Source organism: Equus przewalskii, chromosome 31, assembly GCF_037783145.1.
Source record: "Equus przewalskii isolate Varuska chromosome 31, EquPr2, whole genome shotgun sequence".
Classification (NCBI taxonomy): Eukaryota; Metazoa; Chordata; class Mammalia; order Perissodactyla; family Equidae; genus Equus; species Equus przewalskii.
The window spans coordinates 3,282,622-3,307,269 of NC_091861.1; the positions used below are offsets into that span (position 1 = coordinate 3,282,622).

At 39.6% G+C, this 24,648-nt stretch overlaps 2 protein-coding genes and 1 long non-coding RNA gene across 5 annotated transcripts in view; 2 read left to right on the forward strand and 1 right to left on the reverse strand.

Moving 5' to 3' along the window:
• The window catches only part of KMO (kynurenine 3-monooxygenase), a 54,231-nt gene extending 50,119 nt beyond the window's left edge, over positions 1-4,112 (reverse strand). For 2 of the 3 annotated variants that reach the window (XM_008532331.2, XM_008532330.2), the window contains exon 1: positions 3,728-4,090. In XM_008532331.2, coding sequence (XP_008530553.1) covers positions 3,728-3,883 — 156 coding nt within the window. In that variant the 5' untranslated portion in view covers positions 3,884-4,090. Of the gene's footprint in view, positions 1-3,727 lie in introns of all 3 variants that reach the window. The other variant, XM_008532332.2, reaches the window with a different exon arrangement.
• On the forward strand, positions 562-9,938 carry LOC139080644 (uncharacterized). Its single transcript, XR_011535317.1, has 2 exons — positions 562-765; positions 3,038-9,938. It is a non-coding gene; the product is annotated as an uncharacterized lncRNA (long non-coding RNA).
• A 7,925-nt stretch (positions 9,939-17,863) lies between these two features.
• Positions 17,864-24,648, forward strand: part of FH (fumarate hydratase) — a 33,855-nt gene continuing 27,070 nt past the window's right edge. The window contains exons 1-2 of the mRNA XM_070602320.1: positions 17,864-18,198; positions 24,278-24,412. Of these exons, the coding sequence (XP_070458421.1) occupies positions 18,073-18,198; positions 24,278-24,412 (261 nt within the window). The 5' untranslated portion in view covers positions 17,864-18,072. The remainder of the gene's footprint in view (positions 18,199-24,277; positions 24,413-24,648) is intronic.

The following is a 24,648-nucleotide window of genomic DNA, read 5'->3' on the forward strand; positions in this document are numbered from 1 at the left end:
TGTTTCACACAAGAAGGAAATATTAAACTTAATACTGTGATTTTTCTAAATATTCAGATTAACGTTTCTGAAATACTGTTTGAACATCTTTTTCCACTTTTCAATAGTTAAACTTTCACCAGTTTATGATCATGGTTTACAGTGTCTTTCACCCTTGGTTTCTCAGTAAGAGTTCCTTGTTGATTCCTTCTCACCCCTTTGACTTGACACGTCTTTTTTTTTTAAAGATTGGCACCTGAGCTAACCACTGTTGCCAATCTTCTTTTTTTTTTCCTCCTTTTTCTCCCCAAATCCCCCCAGTACTTAGTTGTATATTTTAGTTGTGGGCCCTTCTAGTTGTGGCATGTGGGACGCTGCCTCAGCGTGGCCTGATGAGCGGTGCCATGTGCGCACCCAGGATCCGAACCGGCGAAACCCTGGGCTGCTGAAGCGGAGCGTGCAAACTTAACCACTTGGCCATGAGGCCGGCCCCTGATGTGTCTTCAAAGAACAGAAATCAATTGGTTTAACACGGGATCAGCCAATCACAACATTAGAGCAAGGACACATTCTTAGTGTGAATTTTCCCTGGGCAGGGCTACCACTGGAAAGAAGGGAAGTTCACTGTATTCTTTGACTTCCGAGTAAAGGTTCTCAGTTCTGTTGCAGTTTTCTCCTAGGGGCCGAGAAGAGCCTTTAAGGTGTTGGCCAATGTACTGTCCAGGACCCGGCCCACAGGGAGGGAGAGAACGGGAAAGGAGAACAGAAACACAAGGAAGAAGATGGGTGAGGAAACAATGCTGTCCTTTATATGTTCAACTTAACCTCCTTCAATTGCTTTGTTTAATCCACGCTTTTTTTCTATAAAAGCCTCAATATTTAAGCTTTCATCTGTTAGGAAATTTCCTTCACCTTCATATCCTTAAGAAGAGTTTTTCCATTACTCTCATTTATTCATCCATCCAATACTAACTAAATAATAACATTAAGCAATGTTAGGCATAGTTCCAACTGCTAGAATACATTGGTAAATATGAGTTTATATCCTGGTTGGATATAAAAAACCAAAAACTAATAAAGTGTGTAATTTCAGATACTCTTAGATAATATAACAAACATAAAACAGGGAAAGGGTGAGGCCAGACAGGCTCAGTTCCCACAAGAGCCTTTTGCGAAGAGTTTGGAATTTATTTATTTTTATTTTTATTTATTTTTTTGAAAGGAAGCTTGGCCCTGAACCAACATCTGTTGCCAATCTTCCTCTTTTGGCTTGAGGAAGATTGTCCCTGAGCTAACACCTGTGCCAATCTTCCTCTATTTTATACGTGGCATGCCGCCACAGCATGGCTTGATGAGCAGTGTGTGTGGGTCGGCACGCCGGTCCGAACCTGTGAGCCCCAAGCTGCCGAAGTGGAGTGTGGACTTAACCACTATGCCACTGGACTGGGCCCTGGATTTTATTTTATTTGCACGAGAAACCATTGGAAAGTTTTAAGCAAAGAGTGATAATTATCAGAAGTATGTTTTAAAAGGATGATTCTGGCTGCTTTGTGGAGAATGGACTGTCCTTGGACAGGAGCAGAAGCTGGGAGTCCTCTTAGGAGGTGGATGCAGGAGTATGAATGAGGGATGGTGGTGGCCTGGACACGATGCTAGCCATGGCCAGAATTGAAATCTATTTTGGATCTAGAGCCGCTAAGCTTCCTGGTGGAGTAAAAGAGGACTGGAGGTTTGCATGAAATGAAAGATGGAACCACACATGATGCCTAGGCATGGGCCTGAGCAATAAGGTGGAGAGCACTCCTAGGCAGAGGAATTTTAGTTGCTTCTTGATGCATGTGTGTTGATTTATGTCTCCTATATTCCAGCAAATGTAAGTGTGCCCCGATAATGGAGTGGTTACATGATAAAGAGTTAAGCGTTCTTCGGGGAGAAATCCGTGGATGACACCACATTTTTATGCCTTCCAAAATCATATATCCCATCACATATTTGTTATCTCCCCTTGGATTTCGAAGAGACGTCACTGCTGTCACCCTAATCCAAGTCTCGGACAAACACAACAGCCTCCCAACTGGCCTATCCTGTCTTCTTACAGCTTCCCAGTCTTTCTCCACAGAGCAGCCTGAGGAATCTGTGGAAATCACAACTGACTTCCCTGCCTAAAATCCTCCAACGGCTTTCCATTGCGCTTAGAATAAAGTCCAGTCTTCTTGCCTGGCCCCTCAAGATCTTAGCAGATCTGGCTATCTCAGTCCCTCCAGCCTCATTCTGTCTGCCTTTCTGTCTGCGCCTTGAACGTGTCCAATTCTCTATCGCCTCAGGGTTTCTCTTCTTGCCGTTCCTTCTGCCTGAAATGCTCTCCGTAGCTCTTCACATAGCTGCTTCCTTCTCATTATTCAGGTCTCTGGCCATATGTCCCCTCCTCAGAGAGGCTGTCCCCAACGACACTCTAAACAGATACCCAGAAGACACTCTCTATAGCATTGCTCTGTTTGCATTTCTTTCCAGTACTTATCACTCACCAAAACGACTTGTTTTCTTCTCCATTGCCTTTCTCCTCCTTCTGCTTACCACTGTATCCCTGATACCCCAAACAATGTTGAGACATAGCAGGCACTCAAGAAGATTTTGTTGAATACGTGAATTCCCATTTTATGCAAAATTTTTATAGGCAAGAATTGGACTTAAGCCCGGGATGAAAAAATGACAACATATGTCACATAGATTGACCAATAAAGCATGTGGTAACATTCCTCTGCATTTTGAAATTTAGCACCAGAAGTGTTAGAGGAACTGTCGTAGCACTTTGGGGAAAAGACAGTAAAGAAGGCAGAACAAAAGACAAAGTTAGTATATACTATATAACAATATGTGTGATATAAAATACACCAATCTCTATACAGCCTATGACAGTGGCCCATATTAGGGCCTCAATGAAGTTTTGTTGAGTAAACGAACGAATGACTATGAGCTAAAAGCCTGCAAATGACTAGACCAAAGGTGAAAACAAAATGATTAAACTTTAACTAATGGGGATTTTTATCTTTTGAAATAGGAATTTTGCTGAGTGGGGAAAAAAGACCATTGACTTGAAGGAGCCCAGCGTTGAACAGAACCAGCTTTGGTGGGATAGCAGTGGAAGCAAGGAGAAACCCCCTCGCACATCCTGCTGGGTGTGGGGCGAGTCCTGGCCTGCCCGCCTCACCCGCTCAGGGAGAGCCCAGCACTTCAATCTTAGGTGTTTCATCGGTCAGCCAAATAAGTCAGGCGACAGACAAGGTATTATTCCCAAACATTTAAATAACTAGTGAACATCAACATGACAATTTTGCATTAGTTTCATGTTTCTTGATCCTTTTATCCTTATTAGACAGTATCAACTGAGTTATCAACCAAACTGGGGCAAACGTTTTGATTAAAATGACTATTTAGAATAACATGCTTCTAAAAACACAGCCAATTTGGAGATAAATCAAACTCAATGGTCTTTCTCTTCTGTTTTTAAGAAATGCTAAACCAGAATGACGAGGGAAAACAGACACCTTTGTATTTAATGGAAATAAAATACCTTTCCTAGAAAAGAGGAAGTTAAAACTAATACCACACTTAGAACAGGTATACTTAAATATCGGAAAAGTTTTCACAAGAAAATGAACAATCCGTCCAAGTGATTAATAAGAATTATTAAGAGTAATGGTAATTAATATAATACCAGCAGGAATAATATATCCAGATAGATTCTTACCAAGCCACCACCAATGACTGCTATCTTTTTCCTTTGACTGTCAGATGAATCCATAACTGCCGACGGGTTTTCCCTAATCATTGTGGCTTCCGTCCCTGAGCAAGCTGTGTCTTCCCCGCCCTGAACTCCGTCTTTATACCTCCCGAAGCCCTGCATTGCGAGTCAGCAGCAGTGTTTGTCAGGGCCAATTTCCCTCTGACTGAGGGGATAGTATTTAACCCATTGGTAGCCCAAAGTACAATCAGCTCAGCTTTATGAAAGAAGGGAATTCGTTGCAATAACCAAATTTTGAAAAACCCAGCTGAGTGAAGACACTCACTCTCTAATGTGTAAGACACCAAACTTTTTAAAGCCCAGTCTGGCGACTTCTTTTTCTACAGTATGTATTCTTAGTTTCATTTTCATTCATGATTAACCATCAATGAAACCTCCCCTGTCTGAAGTCCCAAAAGGTCTTCTGCTTCTCTTAGAGAGTAAGACGGCTCAGTTTCACAGCTGATCCCTGGTTTATGCTTGTGATTAAGACCAGTCAGGAGTTTTGCCTCACGAGTCCTGATAGATGGTCTCTAACAGACTACTTGGGAAAATTTTTTGCCTAGTCTTAATGTTCTCCTGAACGAGATTTTGAATTGTGTAACTGACCACCTTCCTTCTTGTTGTTTTTGCATTGGCTGCTGGAAACCTTAGGATCTAATTTGTGTGTTACCGTTAGGGAGGAGTGTTAATACTATGCTTCTTATAAACTCACCCTTGGATTCATATGATCTCTCCACTTCTTCGTCTTCTTTTGCCCCATTTTAAATGTCTATTATTTATTTCTTGTGGGTATTGGTGAATGGAAATTTCTTTTCTGGAACATGATGTGGTGTAAAATAAAGTAAGAACGTAAATGATGACCTTCTTCACTTCCAGGGAGAATTCAGAGCAGTTTTTCCCTGGTAACGAGCTAGAGTTAAACGTCACTCAGTAGTGACCCCTTGTGGATAAATATGGTTAGAGTTGCTGGAAAACTTTTCTATTATTAGGTATTTTTATTTATTTATTTTGAATACACTCACATGGTATGAAATTCAAAAGACATAAAAAGGTACACAGTGAATAGTCATTCTTCTTCTAACCCTGTCCCTTGGCCACTTATTTCTCCTGCCCAGACGCAACCAGTGTTTTGGTGTCTGGGTTACCCTATTCTTCAAGTGTCAATCTCTTTCTCTCGCTCACCCTCCCTCGCTTCCTTTCCATAAATAGTAGCAAATTTTCCACACTTTTCCAGACACTGTTATTTCATTTTACAACTTATAGCTCTAGAATTCTTCAATAGCAATATATGAAGAGCTCTCTTATTTGTTTTTTAAAATTATAGACTATAACATCTCCAAAAATAAAATAATAAAATGCAAGTGTACAGTCCAATAACGTACTCTAAAACAAGCCTCCATGTAACCACCACTCAGGCCCAGAAAAAGAAGATTGCCAGAATCCCAGAAGTCTACACGTGTCCCTTGCCTGTTACCTCTCCTTTGTAGAAGTAACCATCATCCTGACCTTATCACTTCCTTGCTTTTATTTATAATTTTACTGCCATACATGCATCTGTAAAATTATTTAGTTTTGCCTCTTTTTGAACTTTCACTGTAAATGAATTCATATATTTTTTTTCTTTGCAACTTGCTTCTTGTTCTCAACGTCATGCCTCTTAATATCCATCTGTGTTGTTGCAGGTAGATCTGGTTCTCTCATTTCCATTGTTGTGTATTATTTATCCGTTCCATTGTTGAAGCTCATTTGGGTGCTTCCAATTTTTTAATATTGTGAATAATGCTGCTGCCATGAACAATCTTGTGTATCCAATGTGCACAGATGTATGAGTATCTCTAGGATTTCCATGCCGTCTATGAATATTTTTAACCTTCCTAAATAAATCAAAGTTATATTTCAAAGTATTGTACTTTTACTTGACATAGTGTATAGAAGTTTCTCTTCTGCCACATTCTCATTAACATGTGCATTGTTGGAATTTCTAGATTTTGCAGGTCTGAGGGGTGTGTACTATATCTTATTGTCATTTTAAGCATTCTTTGATCATTAATGAAGTTAAGCCCCTCTTCACCTGTTCATTGACAATTTGCTATTCTTTTGTGTAGCGCTTATTTTCCTTTCGGATAGTCTTTTTTTTTCAACAAACAATGGATATGAGTTTTGTTCTTTATGTATGTTGCAAATAACTTCTGCCACGCTTGGCTTGCATTTTTGTTTTCTTAGTGGTGTCTTTTGATGAACAGATATTCTTAATTTTAACATATTCAAATTTATCAACCTTTCCTTGGTGATAGGCGCTTTTCATGTCATGTTTTACACATTTTTTTCATAGTCGTGAAGTCATGAAGATGTTCTCCATGTTGTCTTCCAAAAGATTTATAATTCACTTTTCACTTTTAGGTCTATAATGAACATGGAGTTAATTTTTATGCAAGTTGTGGTATAGGAGCCCAAAGGAAATTTCATTTTCTTTTCCAAATGAATACCCAATTTTCCCCAGTATTACGAAGCAAAAAGACTTTCCTTTTCCCACTTACTGCCTTTGTCTCGGGTCCAGTGTTCAGATATGTGGGGGTCTGGTTCTACATTTCTATTCTATCTCATTCCATCTGTTCCTCACTTGCCTATACCAGTGCCAATTCCATAGACAAGAACCGTAACTTTAAAAGAAAACTTAATATCTTGAGTAATTCCGCCTGCTTTGTCCTTCTTCAATAGTTATCTTGACTATTCTTAGTTCTTTGCATTTCCATCCAAGTTTTAGAAAGAGGTTGTTAATTCTGCCAAGAAAAACCCCCAAAACCTTGTTGGGTCTTTTTGTTGAGATTGCTTTGAAAGCATGACATATTTAGAATGTTGAGTTTTTCCATCATAGATGTGGTTTCTCTCCCCACTTGTTTAGGTCTTGTCCAAGGTTCCTCAAAGTTTTATATTTTCCCTTCTTGAAGTCTGCCCCTCTTTTGTTGGATTTAATTCTAGGTAATTAATATTTTTTATTTTAATGCAAATGATATCTTTAATTTTATTGTCTGCTGTTGATGGTATGTAGAAATATAACTAATTTTTGTTTGTTGAGTTTGTATCCAGCAATGTTGTAAAACGGTCATTAATTCTAATAATTTGTCTGTAGATTCTTTTGGGTTTTTCACCACAACCATGATGATAGCTTCTTTCTTTCTTTCCTGTTGATTGACTGAATGATTGCCTTACTGTGCTGGCTAGCACCTCCAGTAGGGTGTGGAATGGAAATATATTTCTTAAGTTCCAAATAGATGCAACTTCCTATTTCTCTTATTGGTATTGATTTCTAGAAAAATTTTGTTGTGGTCAGAGAATATGCTCTATAGATCTTCAAACATTTGAAATTGGCTGAGACTTGCTTTATGGCCAGCAAAAGGTAAATTTGTGTAAATGCTTTGCATGTGCCTGAAAAAAAGGTGTATTTGCAGCTATTGTGTGCATTTTCCCATATATATCCATTAGGTCAAATATCTTAATCATGTGTTCCAAACGTTTGCATTCTTACTGACTTTCAGTCTGCTTGTTTATCAATTACCGAAAGAAGAGTGTTTCAAAATCTCACACTGTGATTGGTATTTGTCTGTTTCGTCAGAGTTTGTCTCCATATGGAGCAATCCACATTTAAATTGGCCACAGTTATGGTGAAATAAAGCTCATGATTATGAAGCAACTTTATTTCAAAAAACAATTTTTGCCTTAAAGTTTGTCTGGTATTAATATTTGCTTTCTATATTTGGTTAGCATTTACATACTATATCTTTTCCAACCTTTTGATTTCAACTGTCTCGTACTTTCATGTTCTAAATGTGGCCTTTGTAAATAACATTTAGTTGAATCTACAATCGAAAATCTATCGAATCTACAATCTTTATCTTTCAACTTGAGTCTTTGGTGTACAACTCTCTACTTAATAGCTGGAAACTTACCCTTTCTCTTCTACTCAAAGAAGCACATCTGATTGTATATTATTATCTGAGTAACATTGCATCTAATTTAATTATTTAAAAAATAATTTTAAAATATTGATACTTTAACTCTTATGTATGACATTGTTGACCCACCTCACAAATGATGTAGTTAAAATAATGTTTTATGACATTGACATTGACTATAAGGATGCTGATAACTGCTGTTCTATGATATTTCTAGATTTATGAGGTGAGTCAAATAACTTTCTAGTTATATGCCAAAAAAACATGTATCAAGCAAGTAGATGAGATAAAAGAGATTAATAATGGTCATGTGGTTCTATGCAGCCTGTAAACAATGTGCCGACAGACTGGTAAGTACTGATTATTATTACTTTGGTAGTAAGTTCCAGCTCTTTTCTCAGTTCACTCTTAGTAGAATACATAAAATTATTTTATACTATTATCTCCTAGGAATTTCCCCACTCCCTGTAACAGGGAGAGTAAGTATTCACGACTGTTTCTTAAGTGACAATTTTCAAGTCTCATCTTGCCTTTTTTTTGGATAATCAAAATCTGAATGAAACTGAAATTTATAAACAGCTACATTTTATAACAACACCTGAATGATGTGGATTTGATGTTCTTTGTGTTATAAGAGGAAGGAAGAGAGAATTAACTTTTCGTGTGAGGTTGGGCAGGAGAAGACAGATCTGGGTAGAATGACATAATTGATGAGTTTCAGAAATTGAAGGACAGCATGAGGGCCCTGGGTGCCTGCTAAGAGAAAGGCCATCAAAAGCTTGAACAAAGTTTAATGACTAAAATGTAGTTTTAACTACAATTTGGACCATGGCTACTTATCCCTCTGTTCTTCCTAAAGTCAAGTAGAAAGAATTATCTTGGAGGGGCCTCAGGAAAATTCAAGATCACATCTTCTTTCCCTGGAGGACTTCTATGAGGGAGAGAAGAAGTTATTAAATTGGTTTTCCCCCATCCTCTGAGCCTGAAGAACTTGAGGCTGTGGGACAAGTTAGGGATCTTTGGGGTAACTTGGATCAGTTCATGCTCACTGGGATGCAGTTCTTTGTTAATCCCCAAAACAGGCCCTTTTCCAACAGAATGACTCCAAGAGGAGCATACTTTATAGTATGATTTATTTTACAGAAGAACCTGAATATTTCTACTTTTCTCTACCTATGTTTATAAATTTGACAAATCAGCATTATTGGGAGTAATAAAAGTTTATAAAAAATTAAAATTTAGTGGAAATTAATACAATATTTGCTCTGTTGTTTTCTAATTCTCATACTGTTGAAGTTGACAGACTATTGTCTCACTTTTTTTTCGAGGAATCAGCTTGCTCAGTAATTGTTTACTCATTTCACCAGGCCCTTTGCATGTGCAGCACCATGCCTGGAATGCTGTCCTCTTAGCTTTGCATGACTGGCTTTCAGCTCAAATACAATATCCTGAGTTTGATCACTCTTTCTAAAAGACGTACTCACTCCATCATTCTCTAACGTCTTCCCGTTTATTTCTTTTATTGCATTTACTATTATATGAAACCTGGTTTATTTATCTACTTAATTGATTAGCAAATAAATATTAGTGAAAGTGAAGAGGGAGGAAAGTAGATGGATTCAAGATATAATTTTGAGGTAAAATAGCCAGGATTTTTTGGTAAATTGAACATAGTGTATGCATATTGACAAATAAAAATGGCAAGCAATAGGATATATTGGAGTATATGAGGAAGCCATTTGGTATAAACCTAATTCGGCCTGACTTTGTTTTTTCCAAAAGGGCCTGACTGTGGCTATTGAGCACGCATTGCATATCTGCTTAGACATTTCCTATGGCCAGAACAAAGGCCCTTGAGATAAAGGTGCAACTTCCCCCTACATTAGCATTTTTCCTTAGGCTAGGAACTGATTGCTGCACTCACCTTTGACCACCCAGCTCACCTGTGAACACTCAGCTGGAGACAGCAGACTGCCACCCTGCTGTGTTCACTGAGACAGAAGACCTACCTGCTGTTTCCATCAATCGTTGTGCCGACAGAGCAGTCTCGCGACTATTGTAAAAGGGACATTTCAATCCTATGTGAAACTCCTCTCTGGGGGTATATAACCAGTCTGTGCACCCCACTTCTTTGGTACCCTTTCTTCCTTTGGGAAGAAAGGCCCCGGATTATAATCCTCAGATTTAAGCTCAGAATAAACTCACCCAAATTTTCATTTATAGATTGGTTATGGATTATTTTCGTCGACAATATGTTGGGGAACAGGGGCAGAGTTCTGGAATCAAGGACGACTTTCAGGTTTCCAGCTTGAATAACTGGAGGTACCATTTACTGAGTGTAAAAGAATGGGGGGCGGGATTTAGACTTACCCTCTGGGGTATATTAAGTTTGAGATGTGAGTATTCAGTTAGATAACTAAATGGAGATATTAAGTATATGGTTGCATATACGAATCTGGAACACAGTGGAGGAGTCAAGGCCAGAAAAATAAGTTTAGAGTCACCAGTACATCAGCATAAAGATGGTGTTGGAAGCTATATGAATGGGTAACTCACCTAGTGAAAGAGGACTGATTGAGAAAATGGTTAGGAAAGAGAAGAGCATGTGTATTTCAATACCATAAAATTATTTAAATGCACAAAGCAACAGTACATATTTTATAAGAATACATATGAACAAAATAATACAAAATAAACACATTATAACAGTTTCCTAGGGGTCTGAAAGGAGAAAAAGGTTTTCTTGGAGAATGAAGAGAGACTTGGTTAGCTTTCTTGTTGTTAATTTTAGGTTTTTTTTTAATTTATTGTACATGCACATAGTTTTAAGAATCAAAAAGTTCTATAAGACATTCAACATAAACAATAATTGTCTGTCTCCTTCTCTGCCATTTGTCCCTGCCCAGAACCATCACTTGCAACTCCAAGGGATGTATGCCCATAATCTCTAAATAGCATGCCAATATTATTACTTCTTTTGTGTGTGATTTTATGTCATGACTTCCCACCACTGAAGATGAGGATTAATGTTTTTTCATCTCCCCATTCTTTTAGTATCATTACATCACAATTTCGCTTAGATCAAAATTCAATATTTGATTTATTATAACTGTGGCCATTCAAATTTACTAATGATTCTTTTTCCTGCAAAATACAACTATTTTTATTTTTCAATTTAATAACTGTCATTTTTTTCCATTGCGGAATTTTCTAAGACATCAAAAATTCAATCTGCAAACTCTCTCCCAATCATCTAAATCTCTTATGAATACATTCAAGGATTTAGAAATTTTATATTGTTGAATATAGCTCCTAGAAGCTCTGATTGGCTTCACTCTGGGATAGTTGCTGTCTAAGTACAAGCTGTCATACCCTCATCTGGGGAATTTTCAACGTCTAGCTCCTGTTGTTGGAGACCCCATTTTCTGAAGCCCACGTCTTCCTCTGTTTTGGTTTACTCCCTAGTTTTGATGCAGTACTTTCTCTAGGGGTTTTTTGAAAGAGGGTAGATGGGAAGTAAGTTTTTCAAGATCTTGCCCATGTGAAAATATTTTTATCGTATCTTCACATTTGATTTGACTGGGTGTCAGTCAATATATATTCTATATAAATTCAATATATATTCTGTATAGATATAGAATATTAAATAATACATATAGATATATAACATAGTAAATATAATGTAGTATAATAAATATGGAATAAGTTGGAAATAATTTTCCTTGGGCAATTTGAAGACATCAGTCAATTGTCCTCTAGCTTCCAGTGTTGCTGTTGAGAAGTCATAAAAATTCCCAATCTTTTGTTTGTGACTGTTTTTGTTCTGGAAGCTCTTCCCTTTGATCCTAGATTTCTAACATTTCTTGATGACATGACTTGTGCTGGCCTCTGTTGCCCATTTTTCTGGCCCACTTTGTGGGCTTTGTTAGATTAATTAAACAAGGAGGCCATCAGGCTGAGGCTCTAAAGCTTTCCTGGTCTAGTAAGCAAATCAAAACCTAAGCTGTCAATGCCTCAAGGTTAAGAAAGCGAAATCCAAGGACAACCAATCACAATCAGCCAATGAGGCTTTAAGCTCCAGCCAATCAAATGATTTCCTTTATTAGCTTCTGCACCTTCTCTAAGTGTCTTTCCCCTGGCTCCTTTCCGTGGAGCCCTCCTAACCACTTCCAGTTTGGCACTGCCTGATTCGAATTGAGTTTTGCTCAAATGAACTCATAAAATTTGTAAGATGTCTCAGTTTATCTTTTCAACAGTTTTTACTCTGAAAACCCATATGTGTTAATTCTAAGACATTTTCTTGAATTTATTTGTTTAGTGGTTTTTTCCACTTTGTCTTCCAACATTACCCAGATATTGGACATACTGGACTGTTTCTCTAATTTTTCCAACTTATCTCTCCTATTTTCCTTCTCTTTGAACATTTGCTCTACTCTCTGGGAGATCTGTACAGCCGTATCTTCCAAACATTCTAAGTTTCCTCTAAGAAACCTCCAGTAATCTCCCAGGCTGGGAGATATCCTAAATTCAAATCTTCAAAATCTTTATTTAGAATAATGAGAATATTTTGACTGATAAGAATTGGAACTTACTATCAATTTTGTCAACAACGTGTTGGGATTTAGACCAGAAGGAAGAGAAAACCATTGCATTGTTCATTTGGCCCTCAAGGCAGGACATCCGGTCCCATAACTAGAACAGAAAGCAAAGTAAAAGACAAACATGAACCAAACAAACAAACAAACGTCAAAAGAAGAAAGAGGTCAATATTGTCATCAGACAAAGTTCAAGGCAAAAACCCACAGACCTCTAAGCAAAATAAAAACATTATTTTACATAGATAAAAGGTTACATCCTTAAATGAAGGTGTATAGTGTCAACCATTAATTTAAAAGCATTTACATTACATTTTCACTATTAAGTAATGTTAAAAAATGATTAAAGAAGACAATTTAGGTGATACATAGAAACTTTATTTAACACTTCATCGGGTGGATAGTCTCCTTTCAGAGAATTACAAGGTGGGGCAGAAAGCAGGCAGCTTTTATAGGATAAAGAACAAGACAGAGAAAAAGAGAAAGTATCTGATTGGCTGGGGCCATGTGGTCACCTTGTTGGGGGTGAGAAGGCCCAGAGTTGGCCTGGCATTTGGAGCCTGGCTGATTGGCTACACTGTGTCTCTGGTCAAGCGGGGCATTCACGGGGACATGAAGTGATCTGAGTTTCCGTTTACTGACGGAGCACCCGGGGCAGGAGCTGCTCCATCTTGGGCCTAGAAATTAATTTCAACAGTAATTACTTCATTATTAAGGTATTTATCTTACATTTTCACTATTAAGTAATGAAACTAAATTAACTAAGCAAACGTTTCTGAAATTTCAATCGTTTGTATAGCACCTGTACAATCTACTTAATGTTTTGTTTCAAATCGATGTACACTTTATTTAAATAAAAATGGAACTTTATATTGTTGCTGCAGATGGAAAATGTTTTACTGATAAGTAGAAGGGAAACATACAAATAAATACTAAATTGTAGCTGCATTCTACACTGGTAGAAAAACTTTAGTCAAAGGCTTTCCTTCTCTTTTGGCAAGAGGCTATTAGCAAGTGTTAGACACATGTAAAATATACACTCGCACCAAAAAAGACTTTCTTACTAAATGGGAAGGGCTGGAAGAGAATTGAAAATGGGATAATGGTCAATATCATTTAATGTTGCATTCCGGGCCACCTACAATTGTCTGGGTACCAATATTGAGTTACATTGGTTACATCGTCCTGATTTCAAGTCATCAGGAAGTTGGGGGAAAAAAAAGAAATACAAAATAAACGAAGAGAAAATAGGAAGAAATTAATGATCACAAAGCACGTTCAGTAAAACAGAAAAAAGGAGTTGATATATGGAGCCATAATTTGATTTCTAGAAAATATACATTGTCGTGGGAAGATGTGAGATGAACTGGGCTCCTCCCCTGACAAACTCCTAGTAATGGCTTCGTCTTCTCTACTTTAAGAAATAACCTCACTAGAAGTCAGAGGAAATCAAAAAGGCGATAAAGGTAAGTCTGAGAAGGCTAGAGCAACCAGTTGTAACTTTTTAAAAATTACTGTTATGAGTTCTGTAAAACCAGTGTGCAATATTCCCAGGGATGAAGAGGAAGAGCAAAGAAGCAGAGCTGGCTCATTGGTTTGGAGACATAGAAAGAAGTCAGCTAGATGGGTGGCCCAGGAGAGGCAGACAGTAAACTGGGTACCAGTAAACAGGGACTTACACACACAACTCGTTATACAAAGAGTGCCTGTCAAGTGCTCTTCACCTTACCAAAGTAGACAGAGACTTTGAATAGAAATGAAAATGAAGAATAAAATGGAGAGGGCTCCTCTCTTTGTGACACAGTATGACCAGAGCCACATCAGCAACCTTGAGTCCAGCCTGAAACTAACCCTAAGAAAGTCCCTTGAGAGTGGCACTCAAAGTCAGCTGAAATTCTGAAAATGGGGTATAATGTTATGCATGTTGAGCAAAAGATTTAATTTATAAGTTTTACAGCATTTACTATTTCTGTTGCAGAAAGCCAAAAATGAATACTAAAGAAAAGAAAAAGCTATAAAAATGTGGGAAAGCAAGAACTTTTAAACATATATTGAACGATTATTTGTAACTATATTCATATAAGTTATCTCTACTTTTTACAAGTTTCAGTGAGCAATGCTGTCCAGTTAGGAGCAAATGAAAACTTTTCATATGAAAGACAAGTATAAAAGTTATATTTCTATGTTACATTCAGTACACGAATATGTCTAAATTTGAAAGTAATTTTTTCATGAAGAAAAGATATTTTAATATAATTAATGTTTTAAGTATAATTAATAGTACATGGCATTTTAATATTTTATCTGGGTTATCCTGTTTCCCTTTGCTATTGATTGGTTTGGAGGCATCATATAATGCGAAATTTGGATCAATGAGACTTGAAGAGAGTTTTGCTAAGGGTTTCTGGGAAAGTTCTTTCTCATTTTCCTGGGAGAATTTCTGCAGAGAACCCTCTTTCTCTTTCATTGAAAGTTATTACATGCAGATGCGAGCTCTGGCATTGCTGCACCCATCTTGTCACACCTGAAGATGAAACCTACACAAAGAAAAGGGTAGAACCAAGAGAACAGAAGAGAAATAAAACTAGAACAATCAGATTGTCTCGTTTGGAACCTAGCCCATCTGTGGATTTCCAGTCACGTGAGTCTATCTGGGCCTGATATCCAAGACGGCTCACTCACATGGCTGAGAATCCATGCTGGGTGTCAGCTGGGAGCTCGGCTAGGGCTGTTGACTGGAATAGATACATGTGGCCTCTCCAGCACGACTGTCTCAGGGTGGTTGAACTTTTTACGTGGTGGCTGGCTTATCAGAGAGCAGGGTCCCAAGAAAAGCATGGGGAAGTGGCATGGTCTTTTCTGAGCTAGCTTCAGCAGTCACTCTTCCCAGATTCTATTGATTATTAATGAGGCGTAAGGCCAGCCCAAATCGAAGGGGGAGGACATTTAGACTCACCTGTGGCAAAGTCACACTGTGGAAGAGCATATGGGATGGGAGATATGTTGTCACCCTATGGAGAATAAATTTTGCCACAACTCATTTATTTAATTTTTAAAAATTACTTTTTACTGTACTGTCTCACATGTGGAATCTAAAAAAATCCAAACTCATATAAAAAGAGATCAGACATGTGACTACCAGAGGTGGAAGAGGGTTGAGAGGGGGAATTGGAGGGAGGTGGCCAAAAGGCGCACATTTTCAGTTATAAGATAAACAAGTACTAGGGATGGAACGTACAACATGATGACTATAGTTAACACTGTTTTATGATACACAGGAAATTTATTAAGAGAGTAGATCCTAAAAGTTCTCATCACAAGGAGAAAAATTTTTTTCTTTTCTTCTTTCTTTTCTTTCTATTGTATCTATAGGAGACAATGGATATTAGCGGAACCTACTGCAATAATCATTTCCCAATATATGTAAATCAAGTCAGCATGCTGTATACCTTAAACTTGCACAGTGATGTCTATCAATTATTTCTCAGTAAAACCGGAAAAATATTTTTAATCACTCTGCAGTGCCAGGAACCATTTCCTGGGAAATATTAATAATGATACAGAAAATGAATGCCACAATTGCCTTCAAAATACTTAAGATCCTGGGCTAGCTGGATGCCCTTGGGCATCAATTTCTAAACAGGAATAATGATAGGGCCTACCTTGTAGGGTTGTTTTGAGTATCAAAAGAATTAATACATGTAAAGTGCTTAGAAAAATGTCTGGATCATAACATGTATCAATAGGTGATATTAAAAAGGATGAAAATAGACCATTTATAAAGTCTATCAATTTGAATTTTAAAAGGTTAAACTGTGTGGTGGAAACAGAAGATACATTTAAAAGGAAACAAAATTGTCTAAAATAAAATGAGAAACATACATCAGGCCAAGACAACCAATACTGGCATAGAAATATCAATAACAGAAAAAGTTTAAAATAACAAGGAACAATAGGAGTGAAGAGGGATGTTACCCAATGAAGAGAGAGAAACCATCTACAAAGAAATTACAAACTTACGTTCATTGAAGCATTGTGTGTAATAGCAAAAAATACCCTTCATTAGGAAACTGGGTAAGTAAAATGTTTTATATTCATGTGATGGAATACTGTTAAGTTAAAAAGATTATATCAGACCTCAAAATATATAGTTATTGAACAGTAAAACTTTAAATTTTTAAAACCATTGTTTGCACACTAACATGCAAAGCGAAAAATACGCAGATGAGCTGAAAGGAGACATAGCAAAATTATGATAGTTGCTGGGAAGATTGGGAAGAAAATGCCACTCTATTATTAGTAATTTGTTATTTCTTTTATTTCATGAAGAGTATCAAGCAAATACTTCAAAATGTTAGCATTTCCTAGGAAATGACTAGGTAATTGCTACCTAGTTGGTTAAAATGTTAGCATTTCCTAGGTAATTGTTAGTAAACATTTGTTTCTGTAGTTTTCTTTCAAACCAAAGACAATGCTAACAATACTATCTTCACGTTAAGCTTTGTTTAATGTTAGTGTTGTCTGCCTTTTAGTGGTGGAAAGAGCAAACATGGGATAGGTGGCTTATTGTTTTCTAAAACCACTGCATTATCTTTCTATTCTGAATTTTTTTCATTTATTCTGACCTTCTAATTTCCAGATAATCCTTGGTTTCACTTTTTCATCAAATATTTTAGTAATTTATGAATCATCAGTTGACAGAGGGAGGAGATACTGAGATATAAAGAATTCAGGTGGGTTTCCTGAAGTGTTTTGATTGTAGTTCAACTAAGATGCTTTCATTTAAATTTTCATAAATTTCATTTAAATTTTCATACTTTAAATATATATGAGCCAAATTCATAAGCCACAAAATAACAAAAATGGTGTTACCAAGAGGTCTCACAGAGACCAACTCTTAAAAGCTTGGCTTTGCCGGTCCTCGACTTTTGACTTCTGGACATCATCTAGGGGTTCTCTTTCTTGAGCAACTGTCATCTGGTGCCAACCAACAGAAAGGAGAAGAAACGAGAAGAGACAAAATTGCGGCTCACGTGCAATTTTGTCTCAGCTCCTGCTTTTCGGTCATCACCTATTACATTAAAACAATATACTTTTAATTTGAAAATGTATATCTTATCAACGCAAAAAACTTGTAAAACAAATGCAAACAGTAAAAATTCCCAAATCGCCTATAATTATGGACATCTTCCACACTACATTTTAAAAGAGCGTTCTGAGAGTACACATTAAGGAGAGAAAGGAAATTGTAGAGATCTCAAAATGACAAGTTAAAAGAAATGAGTAATTATCTTTAAGTGTTGACATTTGGATAATTATTTCATTCTCTATACTTTGCTGTGCTTTTCAAAATTTCCATCCTGAAACTGTAATCTGGAATAAGGAAAAAAGTTCCAACAGAAAGAACACGTAATGAGCGGTTACATGATAAATAAATATTTCTTCCTAGGCTACTCCACCAAGCAAACAGCAACTGACGATCCATTAGCTAGTACCCTCCCTCTCTGGCATCGCCTTTCCCATAACCCCCTTCTCTAGTTTCCCATGAATCCGAGGGCTTCAAATGTCTGTTCTACAACAAGGCAGTTAAGCCCGCCCCCTCACTCTTTACTGGCCATTCACGATTGGTCCCGCCTCGTCCGCTCGGTTCGAGGCCGTTGATTGGATAAGAGCGGAGCCCGGTGGGCGGGGCGGGTTCTGACAGCCGGCGCGGAGGCGTGGCCACAGCGCCCGGGGACTCTGCCCTGACTCTCGCGGCACCATGTACCGCGCGCTCCGGCTCGTCGCGCGCCCACGGCGCCTCTTCCGGGCTCCGGGCGCAGCCTCGGCTCCGGACTCCTGTGGCGCGGCGGCCCTCCCCTGCCGGCCCTCGAGCGCCGCGCGAATGGTGAGCGCGGGCCCCGTCCCGGCCTCCGCGCGGTGACCTTCAGCCCTCCGGCGCGCCGGCTGAGTGCCCGCGGGCTGGCGGGAGGGCTTCCTCCAGCGCCGCCCCCCCCGCGCCGCGCCCGGCCGGCGAGGGGCTCCCGGCGCCCCCAGCGCGCGGGGGAGGAACCTCCGCCCCGGGGCCGGCGGCTGGGGGTCTGCGGGCGCCCCTGGGCCCGGCCCAGCCCGGTCGCGCCCCTGCCCGCGCCGAGGCCCCGTCGGGGGCGGGCCCGCCTGCCCCGCGTCCCCCGCTCCTCGTGGCAGGGCCTCGGCGGCCCGGCGCTGGTCCCGCCGCCTGTGCGCTGTGGCTTCCCGGGCTCCCTGTGCAGAGCTGTCGGGTCCAGGTGGGGCTGAGGGGTCGTACGAACGTCGCATTTACTTCTCGTGCAGCTGCCCGTGTAGTTGTTAGGCTGAGCGCGGTCCGCCCGCTTCCCTTTGTAAACTCCGAGAGTTTGTGCACGTGGGCGGAGTGCGCTGCGCGTGTCGGCGGAGGCGGGCAGGACCCGCCTGTGGCTGAACGAGCGCGATCGTTCGGAAAGGCAGCCCGGGAGCTGGAAGGTCCGAGGCCGTGTCCCTGCCGCTGCCCTGAGTGTGCATTGTGCTCGCCGGGGTGCCTCCTCCGGCACAACCGGCTATGACAAGCATCGCGTGCCGGGGTGCAGGTGTACGTGGTCAGGAGAGGTTTGGGAGAGGAATGATCTATTCGGAAGAGTGGCAGTGCTGCCCTGTTCGCTGTGCTGTCGTGGGAGCTCTCAATCAAAGAAAGGAGATCCTCTTCTCCAACTCAAGAGTTGGACTTTGGCGAGTGGTCTCTGCGCCTCAGTTTCTGCCTGTAAAATGAAAATAATTACAGCTACTCAGCAAGCTTGTCCGTGTGAAAGGACTTTGACCGAGCTTGGCAGGCAGTGAGTGATCATTAAAAATGCTTATATCTAGGATATTTCAAAGCCCCACGATGTTTTCTGGACTGTAAACTTTAAAATAATTTGATGGCCTCACTATACCTGAAACTACAAAATCTAGAGTTCTTTACATTCCTGGAACTTCTTGCTCGAATAATTTTAGTGCATTTTAGAGCCTTTCAAAATTTTATTTATTTTTTACTTATTTAGTGTATTGTAAAAGGGAATAGGACACTGGAGAACTGAACATATTGCCTATAAATGTCAAAAAATAGCACTGCCTTTTAGTGTTGTAATGTTAGCTAGCATCAGATGAGGCTAATTTTTTCCCCTGTAGTTCTTTTTTTTTTTTTTTTCCTTTTTCTCCCCAAAGCCCCGCGGTACATAGTTGTATATTCTTAGTTGTGGGTCCTTGTAGTTGTGGCATGTGGGATGCAGCCTCAGCATGGTTTGATGAGCAGTGCCCTGTCGGCGCCCAGGATTCGAACCAACGAAACACTGGGCTGCCTGCAGCACAGCGCGCTAACTTAACCACTTCCCCACAGGGCCAGCACCTCCCCTATAATTCTTAATACACCTTTTGCCCTCTGTTCTCAGCCCCAAAATCTGTGTTGATTTTGTTGAGATTTTCTTGTTGCTAGTGTTGAGAAATTCACATAACCCAAATGCCCTAAGTTACCTTTTATCGGAAAGAACACATAAAAGTTTGTCCAATAGGAAATTAACGTATTTATTGAATACCTGCTATATGTTGGCCCTATAAATAAGACAGTTGCTATGCACATAGAGTTTAGAGACTACCGGTGGAGGTTAAATAAACAAAGAAATCAGGCACAGTTAATTCACTGTGACAGATGCTACTCAGGAGAGAAAGTACCGTGCGATTGAACCTATGTAACAGCCCAGCTGGGACGTTGGCCTGGCAGCCTGGTGGAGGAGAAGCCCTATATGTTTTTAAAGTCTGTTTTCTTTATTTCTTTAATGATCTTCAGAATGGCCATGAAGTCTGGAAACAGAGATAGTATCGTCTTCTGTATGGCAGTGTAATATCAATAAACCATTTGTTGTGCATTTGCCAATATTTCAAGACTTGGTGGTCCCCCTGTATTTTAAGACCAGACAGACTTTTTCAGAAAGAAACTGAAAACACAAACGCAATGAAGTCAAATTTTGGATTTTTATCCCTTGAGGTCGTCTTTTTGCCTAAGAAGTGGTTTGAATTTTCTTGAACACTGAAATACTCTTTAACCCACCTTAGACTGAGAATCTGAAAGGCGTTTGACCTCTTCTTTAGGAGGTGCCATGGTTTAGTTACTGGTTGTCTTACACGTGCACATGCATGGGGACATTTTATAGGCCCGAGGCCTGTATTTTTGGGCTGACCTTTCTGGTTTAGGCTGGCATGCAGATTTTGAGACGGCCTCATCAGTTCCTGAGGTTAGTAGGTGCTAACAGTCCTTGGTATTTCTAGAGCCTAATAGCAATCACACGCAGCGAACACTGGACACATCACCTATTTGTGCTTCTCCAGGAGGGGAAGTGACTGTGAACACGCATCTCGCGGGCACCGTGGGGAAATTGCGCCTTTGTGCCTGCCCGAGCCTGGCTGGTTAAACTCTTCAAACCATGACGTTAATCCCTGAGAGGACAAACCAAGCTTCGCCCAGAAATTCTGCTCTCTGAATTATGGGATATGAAGACATTGTTTTCAAAAAGACTTTTTTTGTAACAATGGATATATTATATGAATTAAAAACTTGTTTATATTTAAGAGATGCCATTCGTCACTGAATTTTTCATCAAAAGCACTAATTTTCTCATTCCTTTAGGTCAGCAGCCTCCTCTTCTTGCTCATGCCACTGGGAGGAGAGAATCTGGATGATAATGTGGGAAGGTTTTGAAAACCACACCAGTGTTGTTGAAACCTCAGGTGGACTCATTAGTGACTGCTGAAATAATGAAGTGTATAGTAACCAGCATTTTTGTTATTATTTTTGATAGAATAGCATAGAATAGAAAATATGAGTGTGTGACATACACTGATGAAATTTTGTTTCAGTCTCGTGTGTCACGTGTGCACGTGTCACAATTGCCGCCGTATAAAGGTTTGTCTTCTGTGGTCACTGTAAAGAGAGTTTGAAGAGGTTTGGCAACATCATCTGGTTCATTGTTCTCTGTCCATTTTATATATGTTCTTACGTAGCAGGTGCCAACCCTGCATAGGCATAGCCTCCTCTGACAGGTCGTTTTTCTCATTCCTGGTGCCTTCCAGAGTGTTTTACAGCACTTCTCCAGCTTCTCTTCTCTGAATTTGTACACCCTGTCTCTTTCCTGGGGTTAAATAAATAGATAACTTTTTGGCGTTTTGGAATAGTTTATTATTAGCTAAGCTGATGCAAACAGTGTTTGTTGTTTCGAAGTTGCGATGTTTATTTTTATTATAAGGACAAGAAATATGTATATATATTTTGTGTGTGTGTGTGTGAGAGGAAGATTAGCCCTGAGCTAACATCTGTTGCCAATCATCCTCTTTTTGCTTGGGGAAGATTGTCCCTGAGCTAGCATCTCTGCCAGTCTTCGTTGTTTTGTATGTGGGATGCCACCGCAGCGTGGCTTGGTGAGTGGTGTGTAGGTCCACATGTGGGATCCAAACCTTTGAACCCCAGGCCACTGAAGTGGAGCACGCGAACTTAACCACTATGCCACCAGGCCAGCCCAGGAAGTGTATTTTTTGAAGTGTTTGCTGAGATTATATTTCAGCCGCAATTGACTTCTGCACTTTTTAAAAGATCAGTGTTGAGATCGTAGAATTTGATTGAGGCTGTTGTTTCCTTTAAGATTTAAGCAAAAGAACATAGCTGAATTTATTCATCTAGATCTTTCCAAGTAACTTTGAATGGATCTGAGTTTTATCATAGCAACCTGTTACTTAGAGGACAAAGTTATTGCTGTTTTATGATGAAAATTTAATAATTTTGAACACAAAAAATGGTGATATAAATTTAAGGAATTGAACTTGATTTCACAAATGACCAAATGGAAACCAGTCTCCCTTCTTTGGAGCCGGCATCTTGTTGCTGTCTCATAGCAAGGTGATGGAGAGCAAGAACTAGCTCGTGTGTGCAGTACCGCTGCTGTCATTGCTAATCTTATGGAAACAGAGGATATTTTAGCATGCGAGGATATTTACTTAGGATACCCAAGACAAGATCGTATTGCACAGTATTTTTATTGTGTAACCCAGCTCTGTTAGAGAAAAATATAACTGCATGTCTTCAGCTGCTTTTATTCTGCAGGGTAGGGGTACAAGGCTGCCCACTCACGGGCTTATAGTGGGCCAGTCTGGAGTCCCTCCCTCCATTTCTTGGCTTATGGAAGTACTGATAAAAAGGAAACCAGATGCTTTTGGAATCCCTCAGTCTGGGGTTTGAATGTATCAGCCTTCCGCCTTGCTGTCTGGGTGATCTGCTGAGATTATGTAGTCTCTCCAAGCCTCCATGTCTCCTTTAAGGTGGGGGTACTAACAGTAAAATCTCCTAGGGTAGTTGTGAAAGTCGAATAAGGTACTTCTTGAAAAGTGCTGACTGCATAGCACAGTGAATGTGAGAGTGTGATTATTTTTATTTGTTGTTTCTCCTGATGGCTAGGCCAGTCCCCTGCAGACTTCCAGTCGTAGAAAAGAAATGCACCTCGTTGGTCCTACTCCTGTATTTGTCCATGGATACAGTGGTATTTTTCTTTTCATGCAGTCTGAAAGGTTTTATAGCATATAAAGGGTTTTGTAAATCTTTCTAGTCCGAGGGGATGCCTAGAAATTAAATTTTTCCTTGTCAGGACTGTTTACTAAGACAAAATTACTTGTCTAGGGATTTTTAAATTTTTTGAGTCATCTGACCATGTTTATTTTATCATTAATGCAAGATGAACATTAATTAAAGCTCTGAGTCTCTGAAGTCTCCTTAATATAAAGTATCATCTGTAAATTCCGTATTTCTATTGTTTTACTATAAATTTTTTACAGTTTTATAAAATATTTGTTGAGCAGTTACTAATTTTTTTATTAATGTAAGTTGATGTACTTGGTAGCATCCTAGGTTCGCCATAAAAGGTATGTGGGTCGTGGGTTCTTATTCTGGATGGTGGATTGGCTTCGAGATGTAAGCTCCCTAAGACCACATGTAGGACTTTGTATACATGTAAGTATGTTCCTTTTGGTAGAGAGAGGATCCCTAGCTAGCCCCGTGTTCACACAGGTTCCATCCCCCTGGGAAGGGTAGGGACCGCCCCAGCCCATCTGCCCTTCTGGACGTCTCCTTTACTGTACGAGTGAGAAGAGCTGACTGGCTGCAGGTGGCGCGGCTCCTGAGCGCTGGGCTGTCCGACTGCAGGGCCTGGACTGTGGTTCTGCGCGCAGCTTGCTCTCAGGCAGAGTATTCGGAGACCACGTGACGCTGTGTTTGAATATGTAATATATACAAATTGTAAGTTACCATTCTTAGACCGTTTTCTAAAGTTCCCAGAATATAAGCATTAACCTGAGTACATTGAATTGGCCAAAACTTGACCAGAAATAGGCGTACTCTTGAATTGGAAAAGATTACTATTAATACTTCAAAGGCTTTCTTCGTATTTATCATCTGTGTAGTATGTGAATTCTTCGGTCTGTCTTTAATGTCTATATTAATAAATTTGTGTGACACAAATTTCTCAAGAAAAGAGCTGGAGCTGGGGAGTAGAATGAGAATCAGAATGAGATTGATTTATTCATTTATTTTTTGCACCGAGGAAGGTTGGCCCTGAGCTAACATCCTTTGCCAGTCCTCCTCTTTTTTTGCTCAAGGAAGATTAGCCCTGAGCTAACGTCTGTACCCATCTTCCTCTGCTTTATATGTGGGACATCACCACAGCGTGGCCAGTGAGTGGAGTAGGTCCATGCCTGGGATCCGAATGCACGAATCCGGGCCGCTGACGTGGGGTGTATGGAACTTTAACCACTTGGCCGTGGGGCCAGGCCCCAAATGGGATTTTTTGTCTTTAGGGGTTCTTATTAAGGTTTCTTTTCCCTTACAGCTGATGGGATGTTGTTGATTTTGATACTTAGTTTCATTTCAAGTTATAACAGTGTCTTATCTTTATCTTTAGGCATCTCAAAATTCCTTTCGGATCGAATATGATACCTTTGGTGAACTGAAGGTCCCGAATGATAAGTATTATGGTGCCCAGACCGTGAGATCCACCATGAACTTTAAGATTGGAGGTGTGACAGAGCGCATGCCCGTAAGTGGCTTTTATGGAAATGTTGGCTGACTTTGGGTGAACTAGGCTTTATTCACAGGAGTCACTTTACTTTATAAATAAATATTTTACAGTTAAAATGTAAAGTTATTGGAGAATTGGCATTGTGAGTAATAAGATGTTCCTCTTTCATTAAAATGTCAAAGAACTTTTTGAAGTTTAGTATACTGTTATTTTGAGCTGTGGCTTTGAGTATTTTGGATTTTTATTTGATAGAA